Source organism: Pipra filicauda, unplaced genomic scaffold, assembly GCF_003945595.2.
Source record: "Pipra filicauda isolate LSUMZ 115617 unplaced genomic scaffold, ASM394559v2 scaffold472_size498715_pilon, whole genome shotgun sequence".
Lineage (NCBI taxonomy): Eukaryota > Metazoa > Chordata > Aves > Passeriformes > Pipridae > Pipra > Pipra filicauda.
Window position 1 is genome coordinate 442520 of NW_024104612.1, and position 26122 is coordinate 468641.

Sequence of the window (26122 nt, forward strand, 5' to 3'; positions counted from 1 at the left end):
ACATCTCCCAGGACCTAAATCCTCACTCCCCAAACTTCCTTGTCCTGAAACCCAGCAGTGCTCCACTGGTCTCTTCAGCTGGAGGCTCCAGCACCACTCTGGGAAGCCCAGAAGCACCAGACCACCCATGGGATGGGGAGTCCACACAAGCTGCCGTGGTCTGAAAAGGGCAAAGCTTCATCCTAAAGAACTGGAAGACTGTGATGTGGGCTACAACACCTCACTGAGCCATTCAATAACCGAGGCAAGGTTTGTAGGGAAAGGAATATCTATTGTCAGAGCACCTACTATTTCTATTCATATTTATTAAGCCAAGACTGCTACAATCTCAACATGGGAAGATACTGGTGTCTGTTTAACCAGAGACTTATACATGGTGAAGAAGATATAAAAGACTAGAGGTGGATCAATGAAAGCTCTTCTCTCTTCCTGCCACCTCTGCCTTGTGCATCTCCTCGGACAACCTTGGCCAGAGAAATACTTCCCAGGAGAGCACACAGTCCGGCCAGCTCTGAAGGATGCACACCAAGGCACATGATCACTTGGTGTCATCTCAACAGAAGCAGGTGGAATTATGTCAGTTGGCACCAGGTGAGAATATAGGGGCGTAGACCTGGCTGGCTGGCCGATGATACAGGATGGCTCTGCTCAGTCCAGGTTCAGGGGGAGCAGGTGGATGTGGGAGGGGAAAATGGGTGTCTTCAGGTCTTTCCCACTGGGTTGTCTGGACTATGCCCCAGGACAGGTAAAAATGAGGGGTTGAGAAGTCTGTCCCTTTCTCCCTGGTGGTCAGCAGCACACTGCCAGGGCCTGGCTCCTCCCTGTGGCACTGCAGCACAGCATGGGTCCAGCCCCAGCCAGCAGTGCTGGTCCATGTGAATCCAAGGTCACTGAGGAGTCAGGCCTTGCAAAAGTTCATTTGTCCTTCCTGGTGGAGCTCCTGGGGCTGGTGGCTCTGCAGGGCTGGATAGTTTCCAGTCAGCCTCCCTGCACGCACATCTGGGTGAAGGACAGGAGACTCCAACCTCCTGTTCCTCCTGGGCAAGGAGAAAGGCAGACAGAGGTCTGACAGCAGCACATTTTCAGAGTGAGGAAGAGTCATACCCTGGATGCTGGAGAAGGGAGAGCTGTCAACTCAGATGTCAACACTGGGTCAAAGACAACTGTGTTAAAGGCAATATAAAAGCCTATAAAATGAGTGCTATGGACACCAATCCCCTCCGAACTCCTTCCAGAGACAGGCACCCACAGGACCTTGCTCCACTTTGCTCCTCATTAAAGGTTTGTCATTACTGCGTTATTTTTAATACATACTTAGAGAAAAAGACCGACACGCACACCCAGCCGTGCACACGCACACACAAAGGGAAACCATTGCCAAAATATACACTATAGACAGAGAGTCTGTTCACACTATATATATGTACAGAGTCTGTGGGTGCAGTCTGACAGTGCCCAGCTGGGCTGGGGCTGAGCACGAGGTGGGGACAGGATGGGTGGAAACACCTCAGGGCTTCACACACTTCCCCTTCTTCTCCCGCCGTTGCAGTTTCCGAAGGCGGCGTGTCCAGGCGTCCCGCCACTGGATGACCAGGCTGTTCTTGTCGGCCATCAGTCCAGGCCGGTCGGTGGAGTTTTCACTGATCCCCATGACCAAGTACTTCTTGCTAATCTGGATCTTGGGGCACTTGCAGGACAGGTCTTTCAGGTGAATCCACAAGAAGTTGTCGCCACGCTTGACCCGCTCGTCGCGGCACTTGTAGACAGAGAGGATGTTGATGGTGAACTTGGCCCAGTTGGCCACCGTCTCCATTTCTAGGATGTTCACCTGGACCACTGAGGGAAAAAAGGGGGAGGTGTGGTGATGGGGGATACTTTGCCTTGCTCCACAAAGGAAGTTTTGGTGGTGGGAACTGCCTGTCCCCAGCAGCACCCCCCGCCTCATCCACCATGACTTTGGGAGGGCTAATTTGCGGACCCCTCTCCATACAGAGTGTTCCCCATCCCCTGGGTGCCTGCATCTGCCCCACCCACAGCCAGCTCTCGTCTGCCCCTGGGGCAAAGCCCAGCATGACCCAGGGAGGCTGGAGGTCCTTACCATAGTCCTTCTTGCAGTACTTCTTCATGTTAATCTTGTAGTTTCCCTTGGCTGGCTTGCAGTAGGAGTCACAGTCTGCAGGGGAAGAAAAGAGGGTTGAGCAGAAAGGAATGGATGAGAGGAATGCAAGTGAGGTGAGGGTGGCCACCGTGGAGAGCAGGCAGGGGCCATGGACAAGGAGAGTGGGAAGAGAGGATATGGCACCAATCCCACAGCTCTGACAGCAGACCAAGGGGGTTGTGATCCTCAGGGCAATTCAGTCCTCAGGGGCCAGAGTGGTGAGAAGCACCCTCAGGGGCAGCCCCTTCAGAGACCTGTGCCTCCTTGGTTCCTATAAGCAAGGAAGGGGACTCAGGCTGGGGGAAGGAGGCAGGAGAGGCAAGTGGCTCTGCTCCACCAGGTCACTCCTGCTGCCCAGGCATCCCCTGCTCAGGCTGCTCCAGAAGGGCTGGGGAGGCCATCAGGCTGTCCCCCACCACACACACATCCCTTGCTGCTGTCCCCCAAGGCTCCTGTCCTCTGGGAGGTTTTTTCTGTGCATTTCTAAAGCCTCCAGATTTGCATCTCAAGCAGAGGGAGGGCAGGGAATGCCTCTTTCCTTCTCCCCTAAGGCTTTGATCCCAACAATTGCCCCAAGCAGCCCTGTTCTTCTCCTTTCTTTCCCCTGCCATCTTCCTTTGAACATCTCAATTTGTCTCTTTCCAAATGGCATGTTTTTTTCTAAACCCATCTTTCTTCTTTTCTCTCCCTTTTCCAGGTTCTCCCTCTGGCTTGGCCCCGTGTCCCGGGATGGAGCCAGCAGCCTCTGAAGCTGTCTTTGTTTGCGGGTTGCCACAGCAATCACTGGGGATGGAGGCGAGGGTCTGGAGGAAGACGGGGAATAACAGCACCCCGTGCCAAGGGGAGGAGGAGAAATGAAGAAAGGAAGAAGCCCGGGAGCACAAATTCCCCCTGGGCTCTGCTGTTCTCCTCTCTGCCCAGCTCCTTTTTATTTGGGACTTCGTGCCGCCTGTTCCAAATTTGTCAGCGACAGAAGCAGCGCAGCACGAAGCTAATTCTTGGCAGAGGGGGGTGAGCCCTGATTTGCAGCTCAGCTCCCCCCATGCCGCCACACTGCCCCTCTGCCTGGGCTGACAGAGCTGCCTTGGCCCTGCTGCATCCCCTGGGACAGCAGTGGGGGCTGTGGAGAGGACACAGGATCCTCTGGGAGAGCAGTGGTAGCTGCAGAGGGACTCAGGCCCTCCCCATGCAGGGTGACTGCTGAGCACACTGGAGTGCTTGGTGCCCTCATCCACTGCATCCATGGGAAGTGCTACAGCCTCAGCCTGCTATATCCCCTGAGATATGCTACAGCCCCATTCCAGACACCACTGCATCCCTGGGATGTGCTAAAGCCTCAGCCTGGACATTGCTATATTCCCTGGGATATGCTGCAGCCCCATCCCAGACTCTGTTGCATCCCCCCGAGACGTACCGCAGGCCCACCCCCTGACACACTGCTCCATCCCTTCCTGCTACATGAAAGGGACTCTAAAAGAGAGCTCCCACTTTATTTTGTGGAGCACCTGTCAGGACAGGAGACCTTCTCCCCCCCAAGCAAAGGGGCACAAAACCCATCCTGCAGCTGGCAGGGTGATGGGTGGTGGGACCAGGCTGCGGGGCAGCCTCAGCCAACGTGCCATTCCCCCCCTTGGTGATGGGGACAAAAGGAAAACAGAAAGAAATCCAGTAACTGCCCTGGGCTCCTGCTGGTGATTAACAACATAACACTGGGATCCAAAAGAGGCAGAAAATGGGGTTGGGAATTAACAATTTGGGATTAGTTTGGGGATTTTTTAACCATGGCTTTGTGCTGAGGAATATTACTCAAATGTAAAATCAATTCCTGCTCCGTTTATGTAAGAAACTTGGGAAGAGAAAAAAAGTCCATTAACTGGAAGCATTTCCCTTCCTTTCCCCCGAGAACATGGTCTCCATCACTGGGTGTGGGGCAGACATGGATGCTGTGGCTGGGAATTGTCTGTGCAGCTGGATGGGGCAGCTGAGCCCCATGGAAGGGCTGGGGGACAGCAGAGACCTGACCCAGTCCCAGGGTGTGAAAGTGCACATGCAAGTGCACCCAAAATGCTGCTGCATCCCTGGGATCCACTACAGCCCCACCCCCGACACTGCTGCATCCCTGGGATCCACTACAGCCCCACCCCTGACACTGCTGTATCCCTGGAATATGCTACAACCCCATCTCAGGTACGGATGGAATCCTCGGAATAAGCTACAGCCTGATCTCTGAGACTGAGACATCCCTGGGATGGGGTACAACCCCATTCCTGACACTGCTGCGTCCCTGGGAGATGCTACAGGGACAGAGTGGGAGGAGGCTGCTGGCAACCAGAACCACTGGGCTGGCTCCCTGCGGGGGGAGTGTGTGTGAGAGGTGGCAAGTTTGCACATCTGGTTTACTTCTCCTCAGGGAAAAAAAAAAGAATATTTTGTTTTAAGAGAGATGTAACTTAATTAGGTGTTATGGCTGCAAATCTTTTACTGCTTACTTTGAATTCCTTTAAAGCCCTGTTTTGCGCTCCACGAGTTTTGTTAATTCTGCTAACGGGGAACATGGATTTATTTTTTTCCATTAAGTGGAAAATATTTTGAGATAATAATAATAAAAATTATGAGAAGTGGACCCAGGACGTTTCATCACCAAGCCAGTCAGCTACTCAGGCACAGAGATCAAAGCTGGACCTCAAAGGCTTTGGAAGATCAGAAAGGCAGGAGAAGGCTGGGAACAGTGATGCAGAAGATGGCAATGTCAGTGAAAAGCCCGGACACACCCGGGGATGGGACCCCCGCAGGGAGGAGGATGGGGAGAGGGGGGAAGCCCAGCACCTGAGCACGGCAGCCCCAAACAATGTCCCCCTGTTCCTGCAGCCGGCACCTGCTGCCAGAGGCAGAGTGGGAGGTGGAGAAATGGGGGGAGAAGGGGCTTGGAGGCTGCCTGGGGTGGGAGGACTGCGTGGCATTGAGGGGCTGAGGGCCCCTTGGGGAGTGCCCTGCTTAGGGGGAGCTGAGGGCTCCTGGGGCAGAGGGATGGAGGCAGAGGGGCATCAGGGTGCAGGCAATAGGCAGGGTGCTAGCAAGGTGCTGGCAGTAGGCAGGGTGCAGGGTACAGGCAAGGTCCTGGAAGCAGGCAGGGTGCAGGCAGGGTGCAGGCAGCAGGCAGGATGCACTGCTGTGGCCAGCCCTGCTCGTGGCACAAGCACACTGGAGTTGGGTAACCCAGGCAGTGTGGGGCAGGGCAGCATCACCCCCACCTCTGACCCCCCCAGTGAAGGGGCAGTATGATCCCTGTGCCCTGCTCCCCCAGTGGCACAGGCCCTGGGCAGAGGCAAATACTTTGCATTAAAGATATTTGAGCTAGAAGCCAGAAATCTTAAACCAACAAACTCACAGATAAACTGGAGGCAGTTTGAGGCAGACCTGCTCCTCTAAAACAAAGCAAACAACCCAGCTCTTCACCAGCACGGTTTATTTTTGCGCAGCTGAACAGCTCAGACATCACTGTGAGACTGTTCCTATTTATAAAGCACTGGAGGGGAATCACCTTGATTAACTCTGCTCCACACAACTCTCTGTTGGCAATAAAACTGTTCAAATCCCCCTCTCCCTCTCCGCAGTGTTTTCCTTTTCCCAAAGCCTGCTGTTCCCAGCTCCCTCCTCACAGCAGGCAGGGTAGGCAGGGCAGGCAGGAGCAGAGGTGGTGGTGGTCTGCCCTGTCCCGCACAGGCCCCCCAGCAGTGGTACCCAGCTCCCCCAGCAGTGGTACCATCTTCCTGTTGGGCAAGACGTGCACTCCAAGTCCTAGCTCTCCTCTGCTGCCACAGCGTGGAGTGAAACCTCTGCCAGGTCCAGGCAGGGCTGCTCAACTTGTGTCCTGAAAACACCTCCTGTTTTCCAGAGCCTCTGTGGAGTAGAGCTGTGAGGGCTGGGCAGTGCCCATGAGCGCTGGGTGGGCGCTGGGCTGTGCAGTGCTCCCAGTCTGAGCCATGTGCAAGGAGTTGAGCTATCAACCTCCTCCTGTGCATCTCCCCTCTCCACCCCCATTGACAGGTTTTACTCCTGCCATAGAATCACAGAATTGTTAAGGCTGGAAGAGACCTCCAAATCATCAAGTCCAAGCTTCGACCAAATACCCTCATGCCCACTAAACCATACGTGAAGTGTCACATCTACTTGCTTTTTGAACATTTCCAGGGATGGGGACTCCACCACTGCCCTGGGCAGCTGTGCCAGGGCCTGTCTACCATTTCAGGGAAGAAATTTTCCCCAATATCCAATATAAATCTTCCCTGGCACAGCTTGAGGCCTTTTCCTCTTGTCCTGTCCCTTGTTCCCTGGGAGCAGAGCCCGACCTCCCTCCCCGGCTCCCCCCTCCTGTCAGGGAGTTGCAGAGCCAGAAGGTCCCCCCTGAGCCTCCTTTTCTCCAGGCTGAGCCCCCCCAGCTCCCTCAGCCCCTCCTGGTGCTCCAGCCCCTTCCCCAGCTCCGTTCTCTCCTCTGGACACGCTCCAGCCCCTCAGTGTTGGTCTAGTTGAGTGAGGGGCCCAGAACTCCACACCTTCAACACACCTTGTCCCTGCCCCTCTCCTACAGCCACTGAGGGCATGCATAGGACTGCAGGGGCCGTGCTGGGAGATGTTCCCAGAAGCCTGGGGAGTACATCCCAGGCAAACACCAGCCTGGGAGGAGGCTGTTGGTGTTTTCCACCACCAAGGCAAGGTGGTCATGGGAAGGGGAGCTGGGGAGAAGGTCACAAACAGAGTACGGGCTCTCTGAGAAGCACATAGGCTTCCCTGGGATAGACGTACCCTGACCAAGGCAGGGGGAAGCTGCTCATTAAATATGGGTGTGGGGAGATGGGGGTGCCCCTGTTCTCTTCATAGGACCATGTGCCATGGGACAGAGTGGAGGATGGTTCAGGATGTCTATTCCACCACACTGGTGTGTGGGAGAAGACTGAGGTCATGGGGACAGCAGGAAGAAGGGTGGCCTGAGGAGGGAGGGGGCAGCTTCTTTCCATAGATTCTCCCCCTCCACTGGCTTGAAATCCCTACAGAGGGATAGAATTTGGATGGCTGAGAACAGCCACACTGCAGTGCTGATGGGACTGTGAAAGGAGAGGAGGGGAGAGAGAAAATCCCTGCTATGGCCCTCCTTACTCTGCTGGATGCATCCTGCCATGGTGGCACAGGGTCCAGGGGCAAGCACAGCACTTCTACTGGTGTGTGCTGAGACACGAGGGAGCTCAGGGCACTTTGGTGGGACCTTGGGCCATGGCTGGGCTGGAAGAGGGACACTAATCCACCAGTTCAGGTAGCATCCATCCCAGCAGTGCCCGGCCCCAGCTGAGCCTCTGCAGGAGCATGAATAAACCTGCAGCATGCAGGGAGATGCCAACCTTGCTCCAGCCTGGGGGGCCAGAGGAGTTCTTCAGGAGCTCTAAGGACCATGGCAGCAGTGCTTCCCTCGCCTGTGCAAAACCTGAACCCCTCAGTGGAGCTGTCCCTTCTCACTGGGTGACCACAGCAGTGACATTGATCCTCCCATTGCCCCAGCACCCCATGGTCCCATCACCCTGTGCAGCCAGGACGAGCAGCTCATACCTAGACCCTTCACTCCTGCAGACCCGGGTGAGGTGAGCTCCATGTCACCCATGTCCCAGGGGAGACCTGGCAGCCTGTGCCCCAGCACACGGACCCTGGAGCCTCCTGCCTGCAGCTGATAACCTGCCAGACATCCAGTGCCCCAGCACCTCCTAGAGCACCGGGGCCCTGCAGAGGCAAAGGGCACCGAGGAGAAACCTCTGGCACTGGCACCAATAAAAGGAGGTTGAATAAAGCCACTGGTGCCATGTGCCACAACCCCTGCCGTAACCTGCCAAGGGATGGCAAGGCCCCAGTGGGTTGCATCCCTTGCCCTTCTCCTTGGAGAGGATGGAGAAGGCCTTTCCCAAGAAAGTCCATCAACCTTAGTTGTCTCTTTTCCAGAAATACATAGGATTTCAAATCTCAGTCGCTACTTTCACTGAAATTTTTCACTATTCATGTTTTGCCAAATGGTTTGCCAGAGCTCAGCCCTTCCCCCTGGTGTGCCAGGGACAGGAGTTGGGATGGGCCCCCGGGTCTCTGGGCAGGGCTGGGGCCATGGACTTGGCCAGGGACATGGAGCACTTACCTGCAGGTGCCTCTGTGCTGGTGACTAGGGAGGTGGGGTTGATGGCAGGGATCTCTGGAAAAGAAAGGAAGAGGTGTCTTAAGGAAAGAGGTCCCCAACTCTAGGGGTGACAACTGGGAAAAAGCCCTCTGAAAATGGACTAGAAGGGGGTTTTGTGGGTCACAAACGAAAGATGATGGGATGAGTCTGACCTGAATATCAGAGGCCATCTAATAGACCTGGAGATGTCCAAAGTGAGTTCAGTAAACTGGGACAGGTTGAGATGCTGCAACCCTCACGAGCCCTAAGTTGCTGTGTGGAGGTGTGTGCTCCAGGGATGGATGTTCCTCAGATTCTCAGCTCATCTGAACTCAGTTTAGACATTGGACAGATGCTTGGCTGATCTCAGCATGCTCCAGGCTGCCCAGTACTGGAATAAATGTGGGCAAAGACAACACTTTCTGAGAAGTCTTGGCAATAAAAACTGGTAGAAATTCTGTCCTAACCCTAGATCTGAGGAAGAAGAGAGGGAGAGGAGCCAACTCCACCAGCTCACCCGCACTGCCACTGCTCCAGCAGCCCCAGTGAATGCAGCAGGGCAGGAAGTTGTTCCTCTGCCACTTGGGCCAAATTCAAACCCACTGCAACTATAAACAAGTTTTTGTGCTGCCCACAGGCCCTGGCCCTGCCCCAGACGTGAGGAGAGCACTTGCTGTGGCAGAGGATGGGCCCCAGCAGAGCTGTTTCAGCCGGTTGGAAGCACTGACCCAAGGGGTCTTCCAGAGCCTCTTGCACTAGGGAATGTGAAGCACAGGCCACTCCACAAAGTGACCCACCATCCTCCTCAACCAACTCCTGGAGAACACCCATAAGGACAGACCCTCTCTTATCTGAGCCTCCACCCACTGCAAGCCATCCAATGGGAGTGGGGGACCAAGGAGCATCTCCTGGTGCTTGTGGGGGTCCCCGAGTGCCAGGCAGGGTGCGGGGCACTCACTGATGCAGGGGGCCACGGGCGAGCGGCTCTGCTGGTAGCCCTTGGCACAGCGGTTGCAGGTGAGGCCGGTCACGCCATCCTTGCATGGGCACTGCCCCGTGGTCTGGTTGCAGGTCTTGCCGGCTGCACCAACAGGGTGGCAGTCACAAGCTGGGTGGGAGAGAGAGAAAAGATTATGTGAGAGGGGATGCAAAACACAAACCCCAAATTGGACCCAAGGTGCAACCCTGAGAGAGGTGAGGAGAATGGGACCCTTCCAGTGCACCACTGTAAAGCAGCTGCTGGAACTGGCACAGACCCGTGGATCTGAACCAACCATGGCCCCACATGTGCTGTGAGCAGCACAGACAGGAGTGTGAGCAGACAAAGTGGTTGGCCAGGGTATGGCTCTGCTGACAGGGATGCTCAGGATGAGTCCCTGGAGACACTGCAACTCCCACAGGGGCCTGCAGCCACCAGCTCTCTCACCTCAACCGCAGGGAAATGCTCCTATTGCAGCAGTAAAAGCTATTTTCTCCACTTGCTCCCCGACCTCTGAGCTTTTCAGTCCATGGAGCTAAACCAACACTGAGTTTTTACACAAACATTGACCTTGTCTTGGGTTTAGGATGAAGTGGGTCTTCTCGATGCTTCCCAAGCTCATGAGCCTCAATGCCCACCTGACTCCTGGAGACCCTGGGCAAAGGATGACCCCATGCCTTTCTAACACAGCCTTTCTAGGGACAAGCCATGCCTGAGGTGGGTGAAAGTTGGGTTTCCACCCTCAGAAGAATGCCGAAGTGGCTCTCCATCACACCATATTGGAGGACGGACACACTGAGGTTGTCTACATGGAGGGACGTGGGAAGGAGATGCTCCCTCAGGAGAGGACCTTCCCATCTGTTTGCTTGGAGCTGGGCTGGCTACAAGCTGGAGGAGGTTATCTCAGCTTCCATCAGTGTAAGAGTTGAACGTGATTTCAAAGCAAAACAAAAACATCTCCCCCACCCGCCCCCGCAGCCCCCTGATGTTATCGTTTCCCTAATTTTCACCAGATGGGATTGGTGGGAGCACCATGGCACTCAGGCCCCCTCCTGCACAGCCAGAAACCAGAGCGAGCAGCCTCTAATGGGGACCAGATGCTCCATCCTTATCAGATCTTGGCTGGGACTGGAAGCGGACGTCTTTCTGACAGGGATATTTTGGGGCTCAGCTGTGATAACAAATGGCAGCGAGCGAGGAAGTCTTGGCACGACGCGGGGCCGTTGGAAACACAGGGGTTTTCTTGGGCCCCAGCGGTGTGTTCCTGGTGCAAAGCTTATGGATGGGACATAAATCTCAGCCCAATCAGGATCCAGTTCATCTAAGCCCATCTCTCTTCATGCAGTGGAAGGAGGATTTCAGTGACTCTGGATGTTTTACCTGGATTAGTAATTAAGGCAGCTTTGCTCATCCTAAGTCCACAACAGATCAGTGTCGTTGGGGAATGAGTTTGGTTTCTGCCAGACCAATCTCTGCCCCTTAGCCCTGCCGTAGAGGAGAGATTTCCCATAGTCCCAGAAAAATACATTGCTCCTTCCTGCTCCTACGGGAAGAGCGTCCCAGGCAGCAGTGGGTCCCTGTGCTGGTTTTGGCTGGGGTAGAGTTAACTTTCTTCACAGTGCCTGGTAAGAGGCTATGTTTTAGATTTGTGCTGAACATGGGGTTGATAATGGGGTTGAGATGTTTTTGTTATTGCTGGGCAGAGCTTACACAGAGCCGAGGCCTTTTCTGCTTCTCATACTGCCACACTGGCAAGGAAGTTGGGAATGCCTGGGAGGCTGGGAGGAGACATAGCCAGGACAGGTGACCTAAACTGACCAAAGGGATATTCCAGACCATATGACATCATGGTCAGGGGAAAAAGAAGGAGGCTGGGGGGGAAGAAGGCAGAAGGAGAGGTTTGGAGTGATGGTGTTTGTCTTCCCAAGTCACTGCTATGCAGGATGAGGCCCTGCCCTCCTGGGGATGGTTGAACACCTGCTGCCTGTGCGAAGCAGAATTCCTTGTTTTTCGTTGCTTGTGCGTGCCTCTTTTGCTTTCCCTATTAAATTGTTTTCATCTCAACCCACAAGTTTTCCAGCTTTTACCCTTCCAGTTTTCTCCCCAATCCTGCTGCTGGGGCATGGGAGCTGGCAGGGTGAAACCACAGCAGTCCTACATTGCAGCGTGGCCCATCCCACTGCTCCGGCTGGAGCATCTCCATCCTTCCTCATCCTGACATGACCTGTGCAGGGGGGCCAGCCCAGGGACCCCCTCCTGGCCCCAGGGAAGGCAGGTACCGGGGGCATGGTGCAGCTCCACACCACTGCCCACACACCGAGCCCTGCTGCTCCCAGCCCTCCGGCTGCCAGGATCTGGCCCGTGGAGCTTGAATGGTGGATTAAGTCACTAGCTTGGAGCTTAACTCATCGAGCCATGCTTGCCAGAAAGCATGTCTTGCACCTCATATTCAGGGTATTTCTGCATCTTGAGGCTTAGCTGCTAGTGCTTCACCGGTTTTCATTGGAGAAAGCTCACGGTTTACAGCTTTGTTTAAATTACCGGGATTAATGCACAGCCATTCTTTATTTGACTTTTCAATTACCGCCATTGAATTAATCCTGTAGGTTGTTCTGCCTTTTCCACCCTCCCAGCTTTTCCGTCTCGCAGCATCCAGTGGTGGGAGGGAAGCACTCGCTGGTGGCTGAGGGCTCAGCTCAGTTAGACTCAGGCTTGGGCAAGCTGCAATTGGTATTTTTGTGCCTATTTCAAAGATGCTGCATCCCAGGAGAGACAAACCTCAATTGGAGAGGGATTTAGTAACATGAGTTGGGGTTTGTTGAAATAAGATGCAATGGTTCATGGCCTCTGGGCTAGGGATTTGCCCCCTGGTTATGAGCTGACCATCTGCAACCTGGCCTAGTGGAAGGTGTCCCTGCCCATGGCAGGGACTTGGAACCAGATGATCTTCAAGGTCCCTTCCAACCCAAACCAGTCTGTGATTCTACGAGCATCCACCTTTGCAGTGATGCTCAGCTTCTGCCTTGGACCAGTGCTGTGGTAGGTGCAAAAGCCTTCATTCAAAGCCACAGCCCCCCATTCCCATCAACCTGCTCCACATCTGCTTTAAACATCTGTTGTCAGGATCCTTGCTGTTTCTTTTCTTTCTTTTTTTCTTGCAGGAGTGTAGATACCTGAGTTGTAGGTATGGGACACATCTTTGGAGAAACCAAGCCCAAATTGTGTTGTCACATCTCTGTCACTGTGTACTTCTATATCTCTCAGTGACAGCTCTCCCTTCCCAGCACCTGGGACCCTGCTCCTGCTCCAAAGAGCTCCAAATCCCAACAGATCCACCACTGGATAAGTACAAGGAAGAGGTGGAAATGCTCTCTGCTTTACTGAAGGAGAGGCAGCCAAAGTAGCAGAAGGATCAGGGATTTTATTATTAACTTTGTTCCCTGAGGCAGAGCCAGGAATTGGCTCCCCAGACCCAGGGTACCGTCTTCACTGCCAGATCCTCCTCAACATATGCACCGTGGCGGGGGTCGGCCCCGTGCACATGTTCATCTGGCTTGGCTGAGCCTTTGCAGCACTTCCAAACCATGGGCAAACCCTGCCAGCCCTCCGGAAACAGCACCCCCTGCCCAGGCTGGCAGAGACCTGCCTGTGGCTTGGCACAGGGATGGAGGTTTGTCTGGGAGGGGGGACCTGCCACAGCACCCCCAGTCCCCTGCCCCTCCTCAGCCCAGGCAGCGCTCGTTGGCATTTCTCCTGCACTGTGGCATCTGTCCTCACCCCATCCCATTAACTCCTGGGCATCCTGGGATGCTTTGCCTGCCCTGTCCCATCCAGAGGAGCCACCTCGGATCAGAGGTGCTTTCCATCACCTTAATGCTACACAATTCCTGCCCTGAGGGGGGTGGAGCAGGACTTGTGTTGACAAATGGTGGATACAGGCAGACGGAAGCAGCCATGGATGGAGGATGCTTCCTCCATCCTCAGCCCTGCAAGCAGAGGGACCTGAGCCACAGCCGAGTAGGAAATGCTGTGCCTGCAGTGTCCCCGGTCCCATATACTTGTGCTGTATCCAGTAGTCCTCCCTGCTCCCAGACAAATCCAGCTTGCTTTATTAATTTTGGGGGTTTTTTTCTATTATTACTTTTTGGTAAGTGCTCTCTTTCCTGTATGGAACAGAAACTGAGCCCTCAATGACCAGGGAGGTGGCACCAGGGTCCCCAGAGCCCCTGGGGAGGCAAATGCCTGCAGGGCTTCCACTTTGGTCAGTATTGTATCAGGAGCACAAGTAGGAGAAATCACAGAATATCCTGAGCTGGAAGGGACCCAATAGGATCATTGAATACAACTCCTAACCTTACACAGGAAAACCTCAACAACCTCCCCATGTGCCTGAGAGCATTGTCCAAGTGCTCCTTGAGCTCTGGCAGCCTTTGGGGCCATCACCACTGCCCTGGGGAACCTGTTCAGTGCCCAACCACCCTCTGAGGGAAGAACCTTTTCCTAATATCCAGCCTAAACCTCCCTAATCCAAAGAGGAGCAGAGACTCCTCTTTGGGGAAGAGCGGGAGGTTAGGTGCTGCCCACAGAAGCCGAAGGGTGAGGCACAGCCACCCCAGTGCCTCCCAAGCCCCGGTGCCATTGGGGGTGAGCTCACAAGTCCCCAGCACTTGAACACTCATGGAAAAGGGAGTTTTGCTGCAGCTGCCCCAGTCTGGTGGTGCTGCAGCAGGAGCTGAGGGCTTCTGCCATCCATCCCTGGCCTCAGCCAGGGCCAGGACCCCTCCCAGGAATGGGACACGATCTTGGATGCTGTTCCATAGATTGCCAGGATGCATGCCCTGTCCTGCCTCCTCCTCTTCCTCTCTCCCAGTCCCTTCAAGTGTCACCCCGAGAATGCTGGCACCTGGCATGGCTTTGGGGCCTGGCTGCCACCTGGCACAAGCTTCATCAAGGGGAAACCCTCGGTGCTTCCAGGGGTTGCCACGCCCCTGTGACATGGCTTGGCTGAGGCCACCGGGTGGAAACAGCACGTGGTCCCTGGGGACATGGGCTGTGAGGTGGGACCTGTCAGGTCAGCTGCTCAGGTGATTGGAAATGATTAGCTCAATGTTTGCTAAGGAGCTGACTGCAGGCAGGGCCCCTCCCACCAGTGGCTGTTCAGCCCCGCTCCCTGGGATGAGCTCAAGCACTCCTGGGATGAGCAAGGATGCAGAGAGCCTGGGGCGGCTCACACAGCACAAGCAACAGAAGGGCTTCACCTATTGCATCCCAACCCAGCTGAGCCAGACCTCCAACAGCACTACTGCACATGACAGGGGAACCCCAAAAGTCAAATCCTTCCATTCAGGTCTGCAGCCACAGTGTTAATGGTCTGAAACCAGCTCCAGTACTTCCTGTAGGCCCTACATAAACACACGAGTATCATGTTCTTGCAGCAGCGAAGGTGCCCAGTGCCCACACAGCTGCAAAATGCATCGGAGAGGAATCAGAGGGGGACACTGTGCTCCCTTCCAGGAGGGACTAGCAATCTAAGATGGAAAAATAGGGATCAGGGATGAAATCCCAGCATCTAAACAGCTGTGGCTGACTTCCTGCCGACTCTGATGTTCCAGTCTGGATCCTGCCAGTCCTTGGGGACAGGCAAGGTGTCTCCTTACCTCAAATTCTTTGGTGAAACTACTGTTTTGAAAAAGGCTCTGCAGATGGGCTGAGCAGGGACAGGGAAGAGGAACCAGGCAGGCTTGGCCAGGAGTTAGAGGAGAGAGAGGAGAGGTGCAGGTCCCATGATGTTTGGCACCGGCTGGGAACCTTGTGAGGTCAAGCTGCAGCTTGATGGCTTGGAGCCAGCATGGCTCCTGGCCAGGTCAAGGACAGCTACCAGGAACCATGGTGTTCAGCATCCCCCCCAAACAGGTCCCAAGAGCCACCCCATAGCTGAAATGCACCCTGTGTGGTCCGATGGAACCTCCGCCAACATCCCCAGGCCTTCAGAGCAGGGAACTCACATTCCAAGCATGGCTATGTCCCAGACAACATCCATATCAGAGACAGGATTCCAGCATATTTAGTCAGATGTTGACTTCAGCACCTGCCCAGCATCTCTCCAAACACTGACCATGGAGATGGAAACTGCCACTACATCAGGACCCTCCCGGGATGGATGGGCTCCTGGCAGCTCCCTGCCTGTCATCCTCCCCACCCCTCGAGGACACGCTGGGCTCAAAGCAACATCCCTCCCTGGTGCCCTTGGGGTGGCAGAGGTCATCAGGGTGGTGGAAGCTGGAGGTGATCTGCAGCTGCCAGAGTGACCGGCCGGGCTACAAGCAAAGGGATATGCCAAGGATGGGCAGGGAGAACAAGGAGGCCGAGAGAGATTCTCTCACCCTTGCTGCCCACATGGAGACCCTCCAGCTCACCTTTGCAGGCCTTGCGGTCTGTGATGGACTTGCTGAGGTCACGGTAGAAGCCCTCCTTGCAGTAGTGGCAGTGCCGCCCCGCCGTGTTGTGCCGGCAGTTGAGGCAGACGCCGCCGCTCTTGCGCCCCGACAGCTTGTACAGCTCCATGTTGAAGCGGCAGCGCCGGGCGTGCAGGTTGCAGTTGCAGGCTGCAAGGGAAGGGCAGAGAGTGAGGACTGGAGGTGAAACCCGGGACCCCCTGGGTGGGCTGGAGCTGCCCTGGTGCCCCCCATGGCAACTGGGGGCTGTGCTGGGGAGCAGGATGGGCACAGCACAGCACAGCACAGTCCCAGTGTGCCGTCCAGATGTGCAGCATCCATCGCCCCACAGGGCCGGTGCCAGGAGGTCAGGGCAGAGCAGAAAGGGCACCTGCAGGGAGAGGGCACCATTTGGCTGAAGGCAGGCAAGTGTGGGATTGAGAGGTGCAGCCAGGGAGTTTGGCAGTGCCAGTTGGGCACCTGCAGCCCCGCCGTTCCCCCTGCCCCTTCCCTGGCAGCTGGCTTTGGTGATAGAGCTCACCCGGCCTTCCAGCAGGACCACCCACCTCATGCCAGGGTGTGTGACAGCATCTCCCTGAATTCTCTGTGTTTAAGGCTCTGCCCTGTGTGCGTGACCACATACACAAAGAAACCGACCTAGCAAGCCGTGTGTGCTCACACACACGTGTGTGCACACAAACGTGCACATGTGAACGTGCATGCACATGGACGTGCACCAAAACAGCCCCAGTCATCCACACGTACAGCTGTGCACAGAAACATCTGCACACTGTTACATGTGCACACACAAATTAGCCCCAGGAAGCACAGGGCCCCCCCAGCCGATTCCACGTGTGCGAGATAAAAAGGCAAAGCACTGCCCGTTCCCACTTAACACTTGCAAAAAGATAATGGGAACAAGATTTCCTTCGGCAAAACGCGGCGCCCTGCTCCCCCCGCCCCGGCCCCCTCCCCATGCCGGTAAATTGAGGTTGGGTGAGAGTTTTTCCAGGCGTACTGTGAAATTCATTAACGTGTCAGCCCGGATTTAACTGTCCAGGCCTGGCTTGGCGGCCATGTGAAGTTGCCTCCCCACGGCCGGCAGCGCCAGTGGGAGCTTCACCCCACACAGATCAAACACTCCCTCGCCCACTTTGGCACTCGGGCCACAGAGATGCCAGGGGAAGAGAGCCGGAGCAAACCCCAACTGTAAAAAAGAGCTTTTCTGGAGGCTTGAGTGGAGCGGAAGGTTGGTGCCAGCACCACGCGCTCAAACCTCAGCTGCCCCTGGAGCTCCCCCCATGGTATGAGATTAGTGACAAATCACATGGCAGGCATCAAAATAACACCCGGTGCAGCCGTAGGTGCCTTTGGGGGCTTGTGCCTTTTGAGCTATTTTTTTTTCCCTGGTGCTAGAGGAAAACAAAGATTTTTGAGGCAAATTCTGGGTTGTGGTACGTTGAGGGAGAGAAGCAAATACAGCCCAAAGTCTCAGGCACTTCAGGATGCTGCTGAGCGGGGGATGCTGACACTCAGCCGGGCTTTGTCAGGGCCAAAAGAGACACAATGAAGTATCCTGACATCCACGATGCTCTTGCACTCTCCAGATAACAGGACAGGGACAAACCAAGGTGGTTTTTGCTGCTGAACTGAGGCAGCTGCACAGAACTGTGGCAAAGGAGCAATTTTTGGGAGTAGAGGGTCCATGTTATCCCTTTGCAGCACTGAAAGGCAAGTTGGGTCACACCAAAAGGCAGCTTTGTGTCCCTCTGGGAATGCCCCCAGCATCCTCTGGGGAAGGAGAGGGGCTGGCAGCCCAGAGGGAGGCGATGGGCAGCGGAGGAGAAGAGTTGGGTAAATGATTCACCACCCTTGGTGCAGGTGCCTCTCTGCCTCCAGTTTAATTGGTGAGGGAGTAACTGGCTGGGGCCTTTTCCTGGCATCACTGATCCCAGCACGTCCTGGGCAGCCCCAGGACCACCTTTCCCTGGGAACATGCTGCAGATCCTCTGATCCTACCAGGAGCTGGGTTTTAGAGAAGAAACCTCCCCTTGCTGCCCAGCATCGTCCCCTCTCCTTCAGGCAGCTGTGGGCCGGGTGTCAGCAAACTGCCACCACCTTAGCAGGATTCTGGAGCCAGACTGGCCAGCCAACACGGGGACCTGGCTGGGCTTGGCCATGCAGGGTTGGGTGGCTGTCCCCACCCAGGGACAGGGTCACAGCAGCACGCGTGACCGTCTCCTCACCCCCCAGCGCAGCCATCCAGCGCTAATCGGGCAGACGGGTCCCCCTTACCCGGCTAAATACTCTCACTGTTCCTCAAGCTGAGGCATTTGCAAGCTCTGTCTGTCTCCCGTTAATCACTAATTAAAGGCTTGAATGTTCCCTGCTGTTTGGGGTATTAATAAGAATTTAATTGCACAGTTTGGGGCTAATTATGTGGCAGCTCGCTTCCGCCCTTGTACAGTATGCCCAATTAAACAATCATATGATCAATTAAACAATCACAAGATCTAATAATTTGCAATAATAGACTAATTAAATGTTGACACCTTGCAATGGAGCAACTTTCTGTCTCCCTTTTGATAATGTTTGAACCCCTGCCCAGGCCACAGCCACCCCAAAACCTCTCCTCCTCTGGGCTTCTGTGGATGGAGAGCCTGGAATGATGGCACGAGGCGCTTTGGGACGGACCCTGGCACGGGACAGGCAGTGCCATTCACCGCGCCACACGTGTGGCAGCTGATGGAGCCCACAGGGCAGGAGTGGGGCTCACCGCCCCTACAAGTTCCCTGGGAATAATTAGGGAAGGCAGCTGGATCAGTGAAACCCTAGACTGGCTGCCGCTGCCAACCCGCAGCACATTCGAGCTACGCCCCTGCTTTGGCTGGAGGAGAGCCTGGCTGGGACACGGGGCAGGTTGAGGCTGCATCTCCACTCTGGGCATGGGAGCCCAGACCAAAGGAGCCCCTTCCCTCCCACCCACACTGCCCCTCCATCCTGGGGAAGGTGTTGGGAGAGAGGGCCCGGGGCTCACTCTGCTGCTGCCAGGAAGCAGGAGGAGAAGCAGAAGGAGAGAGCCCTACCCAAGGGGCTGCGAGGGGCAAGGCTGAGTCACTCCTGCCCCATCCCAGGAGGAGCAGGACTCAGGATGGTCAAAGACGTGTTAATCCCATCTGCCAGGGTGGCTGCCTTCCCCTGCACCCCAGATCTGCTGGGATACTGCACCCCATGAGACGCAGGTGCCCAGGCAGGGGCAGCAGAGGAATGCTGTCTGCTTGCCCACCTCCTAAAGCTATCGCCTTCCCCTTGCTCTCCCCAGGGAGGGACCATGGCTGGTGGTGCTGGGAACACACTGGCTTTCCAGTCTACTGGGGAGCAGGTACGGAGAACCTCGTTGGGGGAACTCACAAAGGAAGGGGCAAACACATACAGGAAGGGGCAGAGGACACAGGGGAATTACACGTGATCCTCCAAATCCCACCACTGCTCTGGAGTTTGGTGTTTTCAGGCACTGGCATCCTGGCTGGACCACCACATTCCCCCGGCCCAAAGTGGAGGGAGCACTAGCCAGCGAGGTCTTCCCAGGAGAGCGCAGCCCCTTCCCTGCCGGGGCCCCGGATCAAAGCAAGGCCCGGGCATTATTCTGGTGCTCCGGGGAGTGCTCCCGCCGCGGCGGCCACAAAGGGAACAAGAGCTCCCGCATCACCAGCGAGTGCATCAATTACTTCCAGTGGCTGCCTCGTGCTAATCCGCTTCCCGTCCTTCCCCAGGCCGGGTGTTTGGGGGCCGGGCTGTCGAGGGGGTGACCGGGCTGTCCCCAGCAGCTCACGGGTGCAGGCCGGGACCGGCAGCGGTGGCCGGGAGGAGGAGGTGAGAGTCTGCAAGGATAAAGCTGCTGCATCACGTGGGGGTCCCCGGGATTTGGCGATCCTGCTCCTGCCAGCCTCCCTGCTGGGATTATCCTTCACTGAGCCTGTCCTGGGCTAAAAGCTGGGGGGGACACACAGAGGGGGACACATGTCCCTCTTTCCCTGCCCTGGGCACACCAGAGGGCACACAGAGCATCCCAATATTAGCAGGACAAGCTCCCTGTGGGACATGCAGCCCTTACAGGGTATCAGGAGAACCCCAGTGCCTTTGGCCCAATGGCCACACCCTGTAACCACCAGGCACAGGGCCATGCACCCTGCAGCACTGTGCCCTCTTGCCAAGCCTGCAGCATGGCAAATCCACTGCCACTGTCCTGGCTGTGACATTCCCAAACCTGCCTGCTTGCCAAACTCCCGCTGACCCCCTTAACACAGCCATGTCCCCACAACTGCCACAGCCACAGTGGGGTTGTGTCCTGTGCTGATGCTCAGGCCTCAGGTGGCACTGGGCTGTTTCATGTCTGCATTTCCCAGAGACAAATTCTGATGAAATAAGAAATGGATGTCCCAGCATTGTGCCATGCTATAGGACATCTGTTTGTCCTCATGCTATAGCAGGCAGACTCCCATGCCCTGGAGGGAGACAAACCCCCAGGCAGGGTGCTGGGGAGCACAGAGTCAAGAGGTGACACACCCCAACATGACCTGAAGCTGTACCAGCTCCACGGCTCCATTCTCACTCACTTTCGGGGTGCTGCAACTCCCTATCCTGCCCCTCAGCTGCCAAGCTCCTGCATCCACCCACCCTCCTTCTCCTCCTCCTCCCCACTCCCCAGCCACGCCTGACATCCACCACCGCGAGCCAACATCACCGATGCCCGACCGCAGGACAGAGTCCGGAACAGCCTCCAGGCTGAGCAAAGGGAACTTCCCGGGCAGCCTCTCCTTTTAATTGGTGCTAATTGCTGCGTCTGTTCGTGCTGGCTGGGGAGATGTCATTGTTGAAAGGCACAGAGGGGAAGGCTTGGGGAGCTAATCCAGCTTTCAGCCGCTAAGCCCTTCGGAGGCGGGTGATGGAGAAGCTCTTTCAGGTCCCTTCAGAGAGGGTACAAAGCCCGAGAGGGGAAAGGGAGAAAGAGGGGAGCGAATCAACAGGAAAAAACTACTTTCACACGCAGCTCGGGGAAGGCTCTTTGTGTGCGGGGCTGTCGGGGGGGCGGGGGGCTGAAGGGACCACGCGGCGCTCCCGCCTCCTCTTCCCTCCCTCGTTTATCTTTTCAGCCCCATCTGCCAGAAGGGGGACGGGATCTGCAGCTGGGGGCAGGATGCTCAGAGAAACACTCTGCAACGCGGGACTCTCACCTCGCCATGGACGAGATGGACAGAAAACCTGCAGATGCTCCCCCAAAACAAGCCCTCTCTGGTTTAACCCCATATGTGCCGGCAGAGCAACCTCCACTGCTGTCCCACTGCTGTCCCACTGCTTTACTGGAGGATGTGGTGCTGAGGCAGATGTTGTGTGGGATGGCACAAGGGAGGCAGCCAGCAGGTCGAGGTCTCCCTTCTGTCCCAGGGGTTTCCATGGGCTCACTCGCCTGCTGGAGGCCTCCCCTGCCCGACCTGCAGCAGCCCTGGGCAGGGTGCAGAAGGGAGGGTTTTTTGTGAGCTCTCATCTTTCTGAGACAAGTGGGAAAACACAAGGGCTGATACATTCCCACAGTGCGTGAGGTGGTTTAAAGCATCAGCTCTAGCACTTGCTTTGAATCCACTGCCTTTTCAGCCATTCTGAGAAGAAATCTGCTGTAACATGTATATATTGAAGCAGACAGCTGGGATCTCAACAAGGCATCGATCACAAATACTAACAAGTCCTTCTGACCTTTGGCACATCACTGAGCCTTTCAGAGGCTGATTAATGGTACAGCTTTCCCTTGTCTCCATCCTCCCACCACCCCCTGAGACCTGGGCTCCAGTCCAGGAGGAGTGAGAGGCTATTCCTCCCTCTCCCAGACCTTCGCAGGACTCTGGCATCCCCCTGCCCCATTCCAAACCGGGAAAAAAAGGCAAAAAATCTCCACCAAAATCCCACAAAGATTCATAAGTGGGACAGCCAAGCGACACCAGTTTCATGTTTTGGAAATGTTTCATTTTGATGACAATATTTTTATGACCATGGAAACCTTTGCAAGGACAAACAAGCTAAAACCACCACACTAGAGTGCATATGAAGGATGAAATGTCAAATTAGGATATCTCCAGTATTTCCTCAACCCCTGCCAGGTTTTTCTGCCTGCTCCCTGTCCCCAAGCACATCTTGAAGGGGACACTGCAGTTGCCTCTCAGGCGCAGGGACAACTGGTTTGCTGCCCAAGGGAAACGCTGCAGAAGGGCATCCCACACTAAGGTTTGCTGACCAGTTGAAAGACACCTGTGATTTTTGGGAGGGTTTTGGTGCTTTGGTTCATGGCTGAACCACTGCACCTCTGAGGGGACACCTGCAGCAAAGAGAGGGTGAATGGTTCACTGAATCACAGAATATGCCAAGTTGGAAGGGACCCACCAGCATCATCGAGTCCAACCCTCAGTCCTGCACAGGCCCATCCCTAAGAGTCCCACCCTGTGCCCCAGAGGATCATCAAACACTCCTGGAGCTCTGGCAGTCTTGGGGCTGCGCCCACTGCCCTGAGGAGCCTGTTCAGTGCCCAACCACCCTCTGGGGGAAGAACCTTTTCCTGAGATCCAACCTGACCCTGCCCTGACACAACTCCAGGCCATTCCCTATGTCCTGTCCTTGGTCCCTACAGAGCAGAGCTCAGGGCCTGCCCCTCCTCTGCCCCTCCCCAGAAAGTTGTAACTGCAATGAGGTCTCCCTGAGCCTTTCCCAGTCCTCTGGCAAGGGGGATGCTCCCCAGTCTCTCCAGACAAGCACAATCGCTTTGGCTCAGCACCCATCAATTCCTCCCCCAATGACCTGTTGTAGCATTTGAGCCCCAGGAAACAAAAAATATTTGAAAGCCCCTTACCCAGACACTCATTGGCCTCGCGAGCGCTGGCGCGCTGCCAGGGCCGGTCATAGTGGAAGGGCTTGCAGCGGTCGCACTCGGGGCCCTCCGTGTTGTGCTTGCAGTCGCACACCAGCTTCTGCTCCTTGTCCTTCACGCAGCGCGCCGCGTGCCCGTTGCACTTGCAGCGCCCGCCCACCTGCAGCTCCCCCACCGCGTAGTAGTAAGGGGTCGAGCTGGCACCCCCGCCCTCCTCCTCCCCGGCGTCCCGGCTGCCCAGGTCGCGGAAGAGGTGCGGGCGGCTGAAGACCACGCGGATGTCGGTGGCCGTCACCCAGTCCTGGAGCACAGGGCTGCTGTCGAAGTCCTGGGCGGAGGGTCGCCCATCGAGGGTGCTGAAGGCGATGAGCCCACCGGTGAGCGGGTACAGGTCGGTGAGGCCGTCGGTGCACAGGGCCTCCTGCTCGTTCTGCTTGGTGACAGTGGCTTTGCTGGGCTTGCCGTAGATCTTGCGGCACTGGGAGGAGTAGTACTGGTACGGCACCCAGGTCTTGCCGTAGTCCATGGACTTGAGGATGGCGGTGGACTCGGGCCGAGGCGAGCAGAACTGGAGGCTAACGTAGACCACCTCAAACTTTTTGCCGAGGGAGAGGGTGAGGGTGACGTTCTGGGGCGAGTGGTGGAGGGTCTCCGAGCGCCAACACGTCATGTTGGAGGCAGTGTTGAGGTCAGTCAGGTAGGCGGGTGGGTGGGCTCGGCGGGGGTCTGAGGCATTGCAGTGCCGTGTCGGGGGCTTCCCGCACGTGCTGGAGGCTTGGACCTCCTTCCCGAAGGCAGCATTGACAAATTCAGGGATGCAGCGGCGAGGAGCACCGCTCTCATCGTAGCAAGGGTCTGGGGGGGTCTGCTGGGCCACAAAGGGGTTCACTGTCTGAGAGAGGCCCAGCATGGCAGTGGTGAGGAGCAGGCGCAGGAGCTGCAGGATCTCCATCCTCCTGGGGTGAGGGAAGTGGCTCCTCCCTGGAGGAAGAGCAACAAGAGTGAATAGCACTGGCACTGTCACGAGCCCATGTTAGGGGGACTGGTAAGGGATGGGAAACACCCCCATGGCTGGTCCTTCACCTGTGCCCACCTTCCCACCCCACATTCACTGATACATCATGCTGGGAGTGGGGCAGGGAGGTGATCCCTTTGTGCTGCCTTATCTACACCAATCCCTCACTGCTCATCAGCAGGAGTGCAATACCCTGGGAAACGGCAAAAGGAGGTGAGCTTTGGATAGAGGAGGTTGGAATCAGGGTACAGCCCTTCTCTGGCCTCTGACAAACCATCCTGGGGTGACAGGAATGTTCCTGCCTGCCAGCAGCCCTGGCTGTCACACACAGTTTCAGAGACCCCATCACTGCACAGTTGACAAGGGCTGGTGGTTGAGAATAGCTGGGGAGACCTTCCAGCTGCAATAGGAGCTGCAAACTCCAAGTTATCCAACCGCAGCACAAAACAACTCCTGACAGTGCAGGAGAAAGGAACAGCAGTAAAAACACCTTGGAGGCACATTTTGCAAAAGGCAGGAGGAGCTTGTTGGGATGAAGCCCTGGGCTCCTAGGCACAGCACCACTTTCCTTGCTGGCCATGGCACAGTGGTTTCTCCAAGTCAGGGGCTGGATCCCCACCAAATTCCTCTGCCACGCTACCTGTGTAATTCCAGGGGCAAAAGTAGGTTATTCTGGCCTCACCCCCAAGAAATCCAGGTCTGCGTCTGGCCTGTCAGCTGATGGAGAGAAAGGCCAGGACCAAACGCAGGGCCTGGGTGGGCTCCTCTCCCAGCAGCTGCAGCACAAGACCAAGGAGCTGAGTGGCTCCTAGGGGATGTACCCCATCTCTTGTGTCACTGGCTCAAAGAGTGGAAGAGGGATGGGAGGTCACATTCCCTTCTGCTAGCTCTGGTTGCAGCAGGAACATCCCACACGATGCAGATTGGCCACATCCCATCGTGTGAGTGGCCACGGCTCATGCAATCACCAGAGAACGGCCCTGAGTACTGCAGCTGGTGGCAGACACGTGAGCTGCCCAGATGGGTGGGTGGCATCAGCCCTGCCATCCTACAGGGTTGTGCTGAACCAAAGCCAAGTTCTTCAGCCTCTACCAGCCCATGCCATAGTCAGGCAGGAGGAAGGAATCCCCTCATTGTCCCCTCTTCCACTAATAAATCCTTACAGGATGACTTGGGATTTGTGTTTCACTTTGAGGAATGAAGCTCTGTGCCAGCAGCACAGCCCAGCCCAGCATCCCCAGCTCTGCCCCCCACCTACAGCCCCAATGCTGTTCCTGCCCATTCAGCTGCCCATTCTGGCCAAAGGAGGCTGCAAGGGACAGCCCATTTCAAATGATTCAGGACTTTTTTTTGTTTGTTATTCCATTTTGCGAAGAAAAAGGATCTATGACTGTGGAAGAAAGCTGCCTCTCCAGGCTGCCAAACCACAAATGAGAGGAAGCTCCTCCCTGCGCAGCCACACTCAGCCCAGCAGCCAGAGCCTGCCGAGGGGGCAAGAGGGACAGGGGTCTTGGCCTGTCCTAGGACATCATCCCCAGGACAAAACCTGACTCTGCCACTTCCATGCTGTTTCCTCACTGATTAATCCTCTGTTGTTGGAAAAGCTGATGCTCACTGGTGAATAATCGTCAGCTCCCTTGGTGGTCCCTGCATCCCCCCAGCAGCACAGTCCCCGCTTTACGGCAGTGCTGCAGAGCCTTTCGGGGGCATGTCAGCCCATGGCTCGGTGACTTGGCAGCCAGCAAGACAAAGGATGTTGTCCCTGGAGCACTGACAACCTACATGAGGAGTGTGGCTGCAGGATTGGAGACTGCAGGGACACAGCAGTCATCAAAGCAGAGGAGGCATCGTGCCACAAGCACCAGGCAGTGAGGAGCATCCCCTGGTGCAGGTAGCCCACAGGGACCATCAGCCCCACTGCAGGCAGCTGCCTCCTGGGCAGGAGATGAAGCCATGGTTGCTGCCAGCTCCCTGGTATCTGCCTGTCCAGGGACTGTTGAGCAAAGGCTGCAACTGGTTAATCCCGCAGCACAATCCCAACTGGACCAGTGGGCAGTGAGCCAGAGCCCCTGCCAGCCCACCAGGAGAGCCCTGCTCCTGTACTCACACCCAGCAAAGGGGGCTGCAGAGTGCTGATGGACCCTGCTCAGTGCCCAGCAAGACCTGGCCGTGCACATTCCTGCAGAGGTCAGCACAGCACCTTCAGCCCTGTGATGCTGCCAGTGCCCCCCCATCATCTCCATCCCACAGCACACCCCACAGAGGGGACCCTGTCAGGTGCTGCTGCCACCACCTCCCATCCCACCACCCCTAGGGCAGCATGTAGTGTGAGACAACCCTGTAGGAAAACATTGCATCAGGAAGAGAGAGGTGAAACCTCCAGAGGTGCCTCAGCAACTGTATCCATCCACTTCAGGGGGACTCGAGATGTATAGA

General features: G+C 56.1%; 1 protein-coding gene across 1 annotated transcript in view; it reads right to left on the bottom strand.

Annotated features, from left to right (window-relative positions):
• Positions 1-288: 288 nt before the first annotated feature.
• The window catches only part of NTN3 (netrin 3), a 32905-nt gene continuing 7071 nt past the window's right edge, over positions 289-26122 (bottom strand). The window contains exons 2-7 of the mRNA XM_027737973.2: positions 22654-23652; positions 15741-15929; positions 9304-9453; positions 8328-8381; positions 2099-2173; positions 289-1836 (exon numbers count right to left, since the gene is read on the bottom strand). Coding sequence (XP_027593774.1) covers positions 1508-1836; positions 2099-2173; positions 8328-8381; positions 9304-9453; positions 15741-15929; positions 22654-23623 — 1767 coding nt within the window. The 5' untranslated portion in view covers positions 23624-23652 and the 3' untranslated portion in view covers positions 289-1507. The remainder of the gene's footprint in view (positions 1837-2098; positions 2174-8327; positions 8382-9303; positions 9454-15740; positions 15930-22653; positions 23653-26122) is intronic.